The sequence below is a fragment of the Carassius carassius genome, chromosome 42, assembly GCF_963082965.1.
Source record: "Carassius carassius chromosome 42, fCarCar2.1, whole genome shotgun sequence".
Classification (NCBI taxonomy): domain Eukaryota; kingdom Metazoa; phylum Chordata; class Actinopteri; order Cypriniformes; family Cyprinidae; genus Carassius; species Carassius carassius.
The window spans coordinates 7,560,915-7,573,221 of record NC_081796.1 but is presented as its reverse complement, the minus strand read 5'-3'; the positions used below and the strand labels follow the sequence as shown (position 1 = coordinate 7,573,221).

Below are 12,307 nucleotides of genomic sequence, written 5' to 3'. Positions count from 1 at the left end.
GGTTCATAGATGTGATATGAACAAACAAAAACAAGGGATTAGTCCTGCAATATTTTATATGAAACACTAGGAGTGAAAGTGAAAATAAAATAAAGGTATACGTTATAATTTATCAACTTGTAAATGGACAAATTATTATAAACTGTTTTTTTTTATTCATATAAAATAAATTACAATTAATAAAACATTGTGAAGGGATATTTCAAAATAAGTTTGAAAAAAGCTTTTGCAGGTAGGAATATTGACAGCATACTTCTCTAAATGCATGCATCATTTCCTCTCAATAGTAAGCTCTGGCCTTTCTGTTGGAGAGGCTGACTTGCTACAACCTGCTAAAAGTTGTGCTTCACCTTCTCTGATTAAATGTGTAATAGAAATCAAGACAAGTTCCTGCTTTAATAAAGACACTGTCTTTTTACTGTGCAATGACAGTTTGTCTTACTGACAGTTCGTCTACTTTGAGTGGCATTTTTGCAAGAGGTGGCTCTAAAAATATAATAAAAATTATTTTGGTTTCTCCCGAAGTGAACTGCTCCCGACTCAATTAACAAAAAAAAAAAAAAAATGGCAAGCAGAATGATTGGTGGATGATTTTAATAGCTATACTACTTTAAACAACTATATTACCTGTTCCAATTGCTTTTGAACCACACTTTGCTGTTCAGTCACATGTTTCAGCTGTTCTGCGTCCTCCTCTGGGAACTCCCGTCCAGCTTTTTTCGCAGTGCGCTGTTTTGCAGAAAGGGCCTTTTTAGATTTTCTGTGGGCCCCAATCTGGTCCTCCAAAAATTTCTGTTGCATTTGAAGAAGCTGTTGAGTTTCTTGAAGCCACTCCTCATATTGTTTTCTCTGAGAATCATCTGGAAAATGAAAAAAAAAAAAAGATTTGTGATGTCCAGCCTCAATTGATTTACTTTTACAATGATTACAATGACAACATATTATTTACTGATAAAAAAATAAAAAATAAAAACTCCTTGGTAAATACTGAGTAGCAATAATAATAATAAACAACTTACTGATAAGTCCTGGTCCAAAATTAGGGGGACTGGGTCTCGCAATCTGTGGTGGCAACTTTCCATCCTAAAAGGAAATGATTGCATATGGCATTAGAACAGGTTTAATGCTGGTGAGAAAAGTTCTTAAGACTAAATAAACCTGTGGACATACTGGTCCGAAAAAATGTTGCGAAAAACCAGCAGTATCTGGGCCATGTGATCCTGGAATTGGCTGCACTCTGCCATAAAAGAAAACATGGAGAGTATTTAATTCAAAGAAATGAACCACTGAAAATCGCATGTGGCCATATTTAGATGCAAGTAAAGAATTAGGCCAGTCAGGGTAATAAACAGCTTCTTGTACTACTGCAGTTGCTGCTTAGAGGAGCTAGTTTACATACTGAAGTGTTTACCTGTTCATAACAGGTGTCATACCCATACTGTTCTGTACCATCACTTTGTTGATGCCCTTCAGAGCCACCATCTTTGCCTTCATGATTGGGTCAGTAATGGCATCAAAGTCTACAAAGTAATATAAATCACCACAGAAATAACAGGATTTTGATTTGTGATCACAGTTATATTCATATTTCAAGTATTTTTTGTTAAGTACTTTATGAAGCTTACAGAAAACAAAATATATATTCTTAGTATTTAAAATTTAGGCAAAAAGCCCACATTAAATTGCACAAAAATTATATTCATAAAATAATATATAATAAATTATATTATATACAGAATTGTAAAATCAGAGATGTTGACAATAGAATCAAGTCAGGTTTAAACTATTTGATACACAATGTACAGGTAGAACAGCCTCAATTATCAATTAGTCAAAGTGGAGCTTAGGCTTACCAATGTTAGGGAAAAAAGGGTCACTAGACCGTTGCCGAATCATGGCCTGCATCTGCCTTTGCTGTTGTTGCTCCTGCCTCTCTTGATCCAGCAACTCTTGAAGAAGAAGGGGCTGTTCATCTAACAGAAGAGGCCTGTTCTGTTGACTCTGTTGTGCTTGAGACCCTTGTTGCCCAGTAGCCCCAGAATTGAACATGCCCTGTTGAGTTTGGGGGTTTACAGGATGGGGAACAGGATGCTGACCACCAACCATAGGCAGGTTTAGATCCACTTGTTGTCCTTGTGAAGGGCCAAACCCTTGAAGTGGCACCTGCTGATTCCCAGACTGCATCACATTTGCATTACCTAAAAGTGCCCCTTGGGTTAGAGCTGGATCTATCCTGTGCCCCATTGTTACTCCAGGGTTTATCCTGTGTTCTTGGGGATGTCCTTGCAGCATAACCATACTCATGTTTGAGCCTAGATTAGTCTGGCTTTTGGGGTCACCCGGGATAGGAGAAATTATGGATTCACTCCTAGTGTCCTCTAGTTTTTCCTTGGTCAACGTACTTGACAGCACTGGAGCAGATCCAGCCTGCACATCTGCACAAGATTCCTCAAAAAGTCTAGAGACATCATCTTGACCACTTTTACTACTCATAGGATGATGCTCATCATCTGAGGTTCCAAGACCTTGGCCCTCAGTTTCTATGGTTTCAGACTGAGAATGATCCTGGACCTCTTTTGACATACTCTTTTCATGCTTGACATCAATAGGACCCTTTATGCCCTCTAATTTAGGTTGAGCTGAGGACATACCTCCACATCTGTTATTTCTTTTTTCAGACAAGGCTTTCTGAAGGTCTGAGGTATCCCCATGGTCATCTTCTATGTGATCACTCAGCTCCAGTTCTTCATTAAACATATCTTTTTTGTCCTCAAGGTTCAGCTCAGGATCCGCATAAGCTATAAGATCAAAGATCTTTCCAGATTTCAGAAGATCATCAAGATGAAGATCATTTGTTTCTAAGTCTAAATCTTTGCCATCATCTGCATCAAGGTTCAGGTTGTCTAGGTCTTCATCAACCAAGTCTTTGACCTCCACATCATCAAGGTCCTTAACAGCAGAGTCATCTGTTTCTAGCTTCTCAACACCACTACAAGGCAATGGGATTTCCTCTGTTGAACCAGGGGTTGTGACAGGAAGTATTGCAGATTTGGCAAGAGTAACTGAATCACTACTGCTTGAATGGCTAAGTGGTGCTTCCAAGGAGGTCTGCTGTTGTGCTGCATTTGTATGGTAATGCAGATTATCCATAGTAGCTGAGGTCTGTAACTGACTGACTGATCCATGCTGTGACAGACCCAGCACTGGGTCCGTAACTCTGGGACCTTGAATTCCTGTAAATGCCACATTTTGGCCTACCATGAAGCCATGAGTGGGTCTCTGGGAGTGATTAGAATGGTTCAAAGCATTTTGTGGACCAAAAGGTATTCTGACCCTGTTCTCTGGAGCCCTGTGACAAAGTTCAATAAATGGTTGACCCATTATATTATGCTGTTGCATTGGAAGGCCACGTGGTGGAAAATGTTGGGGTGGGCCCAATTGATGATTACTGCCTATTGACCTAATAACTTCAATAGGTCGTCTCATATGTGGTGGAATATTGTCAACCATTGGTCCACCTTGTATCTGGTAAGGGGGCCTGAGGAAATGTTGTTGGCTTGGAGCTCCAGGAGGAAATCCAAATCTGGAAGGAATTAGGTTTTATGATAACTTAAACACAAAACTAATTACTAGTTTGACAGTACAACTGATGAAGGAAAAACACTTACCTTTGTCCTTGCTGACTCATGCCAGTGTTGTTTAGATCTCTTGGGAGTGGTAGTCGGGAGCACTGGGTTTCATCAAGCATGGGCCCACATTGATCAGCAAGGAAAGTTCCAGGAAATCTTTGTCCTGCATGAATTGGTGCAGGTCTCATAGTACCTGGATACGGAGGTGGAGGTCTACCAAAAATATCATTCTGAGTTCCAGAATCGTCCTGTGACCAAAGCCTTGGAGTCCCAGGTGCAGCAGCAGGAGTTGCCTCCTGGAGTCCCTTTTCCTGTCTGATAGCACTTTTCTGCTGCTGCTGTTTGAGAATTAACTGCCGTAGTCTCTGGCGCTAAAAAAAGAGCAATAACAGTATACAATCAATAACATGCAACTAAAAATAGAGCAGATATTAAAGGAAAAGGGTAATGTTCTCTAATTGAAAAACACTATATTTTCAAACCTGTTTAATTTTCTCTTCACTCTCTCCAAGCAGTGGTTGCATTGTGTGCTGTGTATCTGATGGGTTGCCTGTGTTTACTGGAACATCATGTGGCAGTCTTTCCCCTGTTTGTGAACATGGTGTTAGAGGAGCTTGTTCAAATGGATCATGAGTAGGTGTCTGGTTAGGGTTTGTCTGTTGTAGAGAGAGACTTTCATCTGAAATCCCAGGATGTTTTGGGGTTTGAGAATCAGGAGCACAAGGACGAGCAAATGGGTTGTGCATTCTTTGTGCTTGATGTCCAAGTGGATCTGTTTGATGGGACATGAAGTTTACTCTGGGACTTGGTCTGGGGAAGGCTTCTGGTTCAGCTACTGGATGTGGCGTTCCAGGGGGTTGAAAAAATAGGTCAGTTCCTGGCCATTGATCATAAGCTTCATTTTTGACTGGCCTAGGAGTTCCAGAAGGCTGTGAGAAATGATCCGTGGTTCTCTGACTACTAGGAGATATGGGGTATCTTTCTCCAGAAGGTCTTGGAGTTCCTGGCATCTGAGCATATGGATCGATAGCATGAGACGGAGATTGTCTGCAACTATTAGGTTGAGACTGAGAAAACTGATCTATTGTTGCAGTTCTAGGTGTGGATGATGGCAATGTATATGGATCAGAGTGTGGTCTTGGGGTACCAGGCATCTGGGCATATGGATCATGTGGTCTTGGAGTACCAGGTGCCTGAGCATATGGATCAGGCATTTGCTGAAGGTAGTCTGGTCTAGGTTTAGATGATGCCTGTGCATAAATATCTCGTTGAGGGTGTCTGCTCATGGGCAAGGGTTGGGCAAAATGACTCCCTTGTCCTGGACGCATCATTCTGCCTTCATTACTGAATCCATCTCCCATTGATGGATGAGGTGTAAGAGGCTGATGTGAATAGGGGTCAGAGTGTTGAACTTGGGATAAAGTGTCAGATGACCCCCTTCTCATGCCTTGCTGCCCTGTGCTGAATGAGTCTTGCTGTAACTGGGAAGGAGGCATGGGTGTTTTGAACACTGTTACAGATCCTGACTCATTACTCCCTGGAATAGGTGTTAACAGTGGCCTAGAGTATGGGTCAGAAAGAACCATGCGGCTATGGGCCATGCGCTGGTATGCTTCCGATCTTAGGCCTGGTCTGGAAAAACTGTCTCCAGGTGTGATATTACTGATAAAATGTCGTCCTTGTTGCTCAGACAGTGGTCCTGGTCTAGGTGGACACATAGGTTTCACAAACAGGTCAGATGGTCGAGGTGTGTCTGGAGGCTTTGCATATGGGTCGGAGCTGACAGATGTTGGAGACCCAAAGGATTCATGGGCTGGTGAGGGCCGACTCCTTTCTTGCATGTCAGACACAGAAGCTCTGCGAGGTGTGCTTGACCCAGATGGGGGTGGCCTGGGGGTTCCCACCATTTTGCCATACGGATCCCATGGAGAAGAAGGACGGGATCCAGATGATTCAGGTGAAAACATTTGAGGAGACTGAGGTTGAGATGAAGGACCCTGTGGGCACTGAGTGTCCTGGGTAGGGGTCTTTACTGTGGATGAAGGGGGTGGCAGTTGAGGACGCACAAATACATCATCTGTTGATGCAACTGATGTTGCAGTTTCAGGAATCTGAGTCATTGTAAAGCAATCCTTGGGGCCTAACGTTTGCAAAGGAGAAGCATTACCTCCACTGGTAGGCGGAGTTGTCACTGGACTCTGATTACCACTTTTAGAGTTGTCTCCACTAAACTGCTGTTGCTGCTGTTTCTGAAGTTGCTGCTGCTCATTTTTCACCTGTTCTAACTTTTGTGTGGCCTCAATTTTTGCCTGTTGTTTGCTCTTTTGTCTCATTTGCTGCCATGAACAAAAAAAAAAAGATAATAGTTGATTACATAACTTAAAGCTACAATTTGTAAGATATGTGCAGTAAAATATCCCAAAACCACTAGGCTAGTGTTATATATTTTGTCCAGCTGATTACTAACAATGTCTCTAATGTTTTCAGCTACTTGTAAATCATGAGAAAATTCCCATTCTAAACAGTGACACGGGGCAGTGCAGTCACCTGTCAATGACATTAGTTACCCTTTGTTACTGCCTTTACTGACGTAGAAACCACATGACAACAGTGTCGTGGGAAAATGTGGAAGTAGCTTCGCGACAAACTTCAACTAGAAAGAGATGCCAATCTCGCTTGTGTTTTATTCAACAGGTGAGTTGTTTTGATTCGTATCTTTACAGAAAACGTATGCTATTATAACGATCAACAAGATTAGTATTATCTCGCGTCTGATCCATAGTCTGATCACGTCTTTGCATTGACTTTGTATGTAATCTACTCGAGCAAATCGTTGAACTTGCGTTAAATCCATGATTTATCATTCCGTCTGATTGATGGCCGTCAGCGGTTTGATAGAAGACAACAAATCCCAACATTCCACGCTCCTTCTTAACGTCATCGAACCACGCGATTGTTATTTTGATGCAGTGCATTTTTATATGCCCAGCCAAGGCATATTGCATTTCATTCTGACAAATTAAAACTAATGCAATTACTGATCACATCTATTTGAATTCACATCCTCTAACAAAGTCCTAGTTTCAACTGAGTTCAAATAGCTATCTAACAAATTAAACTAATTCTGATTAAATATTATATTGTGCTGATCAACCCATTTTTTAAACATAAAACAACACAATCTCACAGTCTAGTATATGCAATGAAATATCCCTTGGGCTGCCAATCACCTGTCTGAACTTCCACTCTTGTTCATGCTCAGACTCCTTGTGCTTGAGTGGGTCCTTGAAGAGCAGCTCTGTGTCCATGGGAATGCTGGGATCAAAGGGATCAGCTGGCTGTTGCTGTTGCTGTATTTTCATTGTGTCATTAGACAACTGAACTTTATTTATACGAAGGGCTGCTCTGTTGTCTCTCGCCTTTTGCTAGTGGGTCAGAGCCAAGCAAGAAGTAAAAATCTTCACATATGTATATAAACACATCCAATTTTAGCATATATGAGGCTTAATAGAGTCTCTTACCACATAAGGTGCCCTTTCCTGAGAACTAGCTTTCCTCCATAACTTTGCAATTTGCTTCACTCTAGTCGCCCAATCTGTTAAAAAAGTCAGATGGTTGGTCCTATAACTTGCCTCCATTTGAAGTACACAATTCTTTTTTAGTGATTTAGGACAATCTATTCACCTGGAAAATCATCTTGAAGGTTTGGGAAGTTCATATTGGTGTAAAGAACAGGAGCCACAGTGGCCATTTCACCAAGAGTTTCTTCCTTCTCCCACTTTAACGTGCTCCTCTGAGCATTGGACATGGTGTCAGTCTCCACCACTGGTGGAGGGCCAGATCCAGGCTCGGGAACAGGGGAAGCCCAGGGACCAATCACATCACCCCCTATCTGGCTAAATTTCTTCTCCCTGTAGTGAACACGTCAAGCCATTAAGTTTCACTGAAACTATATAGATTTTTAAAACAGAAATGCCAGTACTTATCGGTGTTACACAGAATCTGAATATACTCACCTCACATTTTCTGGAAAAGGCATGTGGTGAATGGAAGAGAATGTGCCAGACACTCCAGCTCCAGGATTCACAGGGTTTGGAGGAAAGTGTGTGTTTGGCCCCATCATGCCATTCATCATAGGGATGCGAGGGAACATTCCAGCAACATCTCCTGCAAATGAGACCATGGAGAAACATGCATTTTAAAATGAGCAGTACATTTACATGTGACACTGAAGTTACATTCACAAAAAACACATCTGTGTGGTTTGCTTGATAGTTAATATGAGAAGATATACAGACTGCAGACAACTTGATATGCAGAGACTGCAGACAACTTGATACCTGGGTTCTCGAGAGACATTGCTGTAGCTGAGGCATTGGGGGCAGTGTTGGGTGGATGAGGAAGTTGAGGAGGCTGGCTGGCGTTTGGACTGAGCACTGCAGTGAATAAGTCTTCCACATCTTTACTCTCCAGCTCTAAATGGAATGAATAGAATGAAGGATTTTCATATATAAAGACTTTTTACCAACTTCAAACTAGGAAATTAACGCATAACACAATGCATACATTGGATATTGCTAAAAAGTTACGATTAATGCACTGAACTTTCATGAAACAACACTGCATAAATATAAACTGATTCTGAGATATCTAACAAGACATATTACCCACTTGGGAAAACTGGGAAAATAAAATATTTAAAACAACTGCTCTGTTGTAGATTTTCAAAATATTTTATAAAGCAACAAACCTGGAATTTTGTAGAACTTGCTAAGAATATCCCCTGTAAAAAAGGAAATATAACTTTGCCATTAAAAAAAATCCAACATTCAGAAATTCAAATATTAAAGCAAACAATAATCACTGACAAGGTGGAAAATTGCTAAGCTAAAATCACTTGTTTGCTAAGGGTGAAACAAGAAATATTTATAATTTAATACAGATTAGGCCAGATATCAAAATGATCAGATACCATTGCTAAAAAATGTAACGCAAATGTAACATACAATATAAGCAAGAATGACACACACTAAATTGACAAAAGTATGAGGACCATTACACCAATATGGACTTTACTGACATTGCATTTTAAGTACATAGACCCCCCCCCCCCCCCACACCCATATAATGGCAGTATATGGCACCGCGAATGGCAGTCATGGCACTGAGCTCCACAATTCTTCTGCTGTTTTTGTTTGTTTGTTTGTCATTTTTCTTTGTCTACCAGAGACAAACTCCTTAACATTAAGCAACACAACCAAGAAAATATTTTTCAGGTCTTTGATTATTCAGACGTTTTGTTGGACATTCTAGTCAGAGGTGCAGCTGTACTGTTCAAATGCCCGTACAGACACAGCAAAGGGAAGTGTGCTGGTTAAGCTCAGTGAGCACAGCTTTCAAACTGAAATCCCAGGCATTCATCCTGCGAATGAAAACGGATTAACAAAAACTTCTCACTTGCATAAACATGGACTTTTCAAACTTGGCTTTATTGTGCTTCAGTGAAACCTGGCAGATTGAAGGCATTCCAGACAATGCCCTGCATCTTCCAGGGCTTCCAGGTGTCCAGAGCAGATCGCATCGCGGAGTTAACAGGATAACAGAGGTGGTGGAAAGTTGGTGTTCAGATGTAACAATACTGAAAAAGTTGTTTAATTTAATTAATTTAGAGGCACTCTTCATAAACCTTTCACTCCAAGAAGCTAAAGTGTTTCACTCACATAGACTCCACTGCTAAAAATGCCCAGCAGAGGTTGTACATCCTGAAAATCACTTTGGACCCCTCACACCCAGCCCACTCTTTCTTTCATCAGTTGATTAGTTAATTTTCTGTTTTTCTTACATTAGTGTTATATTTAATCTCTACTGTGTAATGTATGTCTGCACTATCATGTATGTTTGGTCTCCCACTTCATGGCTGTTGCTGCTGTTCCTAAACACTTTCCAGTAATACCACTTACAGTTGACTGTGGAACATCTAGCAGAGATGAAATTTCAAAAACTGACTTGCTGCAAATGTGGCATTATATCACAGTACCACGATTGAATTCACTGAGCCCTTTAGAACCATTTCTTTCAGAAATCTTTGTAAATGCAGACTGCATGGCTAGGGGTTTGATTTTATAATCAATCAGTGGCAATGGATCTTATTAACACCTAAAATCAATAATCAAGAGGTGTGTCCCAATACTTTTGTCCATATAGTGAATGCATTTATTATATGTTGTGTTGTGAGTATTGTAAAAAAAAAAAAATTATATTATTATTATATAAATAATATATATTTTATATATATATATATATATATATATATATATATATTTATATATATATATATATATATATATATATATATATATATATATATATATATATATATATAAAAGGATAATTGTTCGTTTAGACAAAATAGTAAAAGTAAAATTTGGAAAGACTGCAAGTAAACCATGAATCTTACCATCAGAAACGATCTTGTCCAGCTCAGGACTTAATATTACATCTAGAGGTTCTTCCTGTAGTGGCCGAGACCCTCGAGCAGGGCCAGGTTGAGGAGGAGCTGACTGATCATCCGGCAGAGTGCCAATGTCCAAACCAGCTGGGAGAGAGAGAAAGTTAAACAGCTACTCTCAAACTTAGTTTATTATCCCTACTGGATACAAAATTCAACAAAAATCTGCAGAAAAACAGAGGTGTCATTCTGTAAATGCCTACATCAGAGTTGATAAGCAATTTATTTTCTACTGTGCCTGAATATTTGTTAAGAGAAGGAAAACAAAAAAATGGGAGAGTGAGCAAGCAAGCAACTTTATTTATATAGCACATTTTTTAAACAACAGACGCTGCCCCAAAGTGCTTTACAAAATTGATAAAATTAAAATCATACAATAAAATAAACATATCTTATTCAAAAGCTAAAAAAACAAATACGTTTTTAAATAGGACTTAAAAGTTGTTACCGATGGAGCTGACCTCACATGGAATGGGAGACTACTCCAGAGTTTGGGACCTACTACAGAAAAAGCACGATCTCCTTTTGATTTTAGATTACAATGAGGGACCTTTAAAAGCCGTTGATTGGTAGACCTAAGGACTCTAGAAGAAGAGTACGGAACAATAAGATCACTAATGTACTGGGGGGCAAGGCCTGACAGGGCCTTGTAGACAAACAGGAGAATTTTAAAATCAATCCTGAATTTGACCGGAAGCCAATGTAAGGATTGCAGTACAGGAGTAATATGGTCTCTCTTTCTCACCCCCATTAACAGCCTTGCTGTTAACTGTAAGCGGACAAGCAAAGTCTGGGGAAGACCAATATATAGAGAATTACAATAGTCAAGCTTAGACGTGATAAAAGAGTGAACCACAATTTCCAAATCCTTGCTGGATAAAAAATGCTTTACTTAACAATTGATCTCAGGTTACCTTTAACAACGGCACCAATCTGTTTCTTAAAGTTAAGTGACGAGTCCATAATAACCCCTAAACTCTTTACATGATTCTCAGTCTTTAGGGATAAGGATCCTAAATGATCAGAAAAGGTAGGTGAGACGGGAGAGCCTACAATCTAAACCTCCGTTTTACTCTTATTTAATTGGAGAAAGTTGCTAGATAGCCAGAGTTTAATGTCACTGTAACATTCCTGTGCTTTGTCCAGTGAACAGGTTTTATCTAAGCTCACAGGAAGGTAAAACTGGAGATCGTCTGCATAACAGTGATATGAAATACTATACTTCCGAAAAATAGCGCCTAGAGGAAGCATGTAAAGAGAATCAGGAACCTAATTAGTGAGGATAGTTATTTCATGTCAAAATAATGGAAAAAAAGTTTCTCGCTCTCTCTCCCTCGCTCTCTATTTCATTCCTTCTATACCAACTCAATTTTCCAAAAAAATAAATAAATAAATCAGGAACCTAATTAGTGTTGTCTGCTCAACTGAGTGTGGAAAAGTATCTTTAAAAAAATGGATGTTCTTTCATGATTGCATATAATTTCCCATTAGAATAGATGAGAGCTTGATCATTGAGAAAGCAAGCAACTGATAACTCAAAATAAATATTGTTATCAAAATCAAAGAGTCAGCCATTGTGCTTTGGTTTAAATGCAGCGGTAAGTTTCCCAATGACAATTACTCTGGTTTCATGTAAAGTTCTTGTTCCAGGTTCAAAACAGGTTAAGCTCTATCAACAGAATATGTGGCATCAGTTGTGTTAACACTACAGTCAAGCATCTATTACAAAGTTTAAAAGATGAGATGTGTTCCTTGTATTTTTACACTTGTATCATTCTTTTTTCTTACAAAAAATGTAACTATGACTTTACACTTATAAAGTTAGTAAGCAAATGTAATCACACAAATGTTAATGTGTAATGTTTTAAGTGTATAAAATCTTGCAGCTATAATTATGAAACAGTGGAGGTTCTAACATTTATTTCATTGCAAATTCATAACCATAAAACATGACTTCATTAGTTTTGTTTTTTATAAGGTGAAGTATAAATCAAAATTAGATTCTGATAGCATGTTGTCAATACAGCTGAAGTTGTATTCCACTTGAAACATTTCTTGAAACCAAGCACCTTGGCATGCACTTAAAAACAAACCCTTATATATTCACATATATACTGCACACATAGGTTATGCTACAAATCATCTGTCATGTTGATAAATTGGGTTTAAA

General features: G+C 39.3%; 1 protein-coding gene across 1 annotated transcript in view; it reads right to left on the bottom strand.

Annotated features, from left to right (window-relative positions):
* LOC132124499 (histone-lysine N-methyltransferase 2C-like) overlaps positions 1-12,307 on the bottom strand; it is a 170,387-nt gene that overhangs the window by 20,506 nt on the left and 137,574 nt on the right. Inside the window, exons 30-43 of the mRNA XM_059535560.1 lie at positions 10,087-10,224; positions 8,380-8,412; positions 7,970-8,104; positions 7,646-7,796; positions 7,314-7,540; positions 7,151-7,224; positions 6,860-7,054; positions 4,112-5,965; positions 3,669-4,000; positions 1,854-3,583; positions 1,412-1,520; positions 1,171-1,237; positions 1,020-1,083; positions 628-860 (exon numbers count right to left, since the gene is read on the bottom strand). Coding sequence (XP_059391543.1) covers positions 628-860; positions 1,020-1,083; positions 1,171-1,237; positions 1,412-1,520; positions 1,854-3,583; positions 3,669-4,000; positions 4,112-5,965; positions 6,860-7,054; positions 7,151-7,224; positions 7,314-7,540; positions 7,646-7,796; positions 7,970-8,104; positions 8,380-8,412; positions 10,087-10,224 — 5,342 coding nt within the window. The remainder of the gene's footprint in view (positions 1-627; positions 861-1,019; positions 1,084-1,170; positions 1,238-1,411; positions 1,521-1,853; positions 3,584-3,668; positions 4,001-4,111; positions 5,966-6,859; positions 7,055-7,150; positions 7,225-7,313; positions 7,541-7,645; positions 7,797-7,969; positions 8,105-8,379; positions 8,413-10,086; positions 10,225-12,307) is intronic.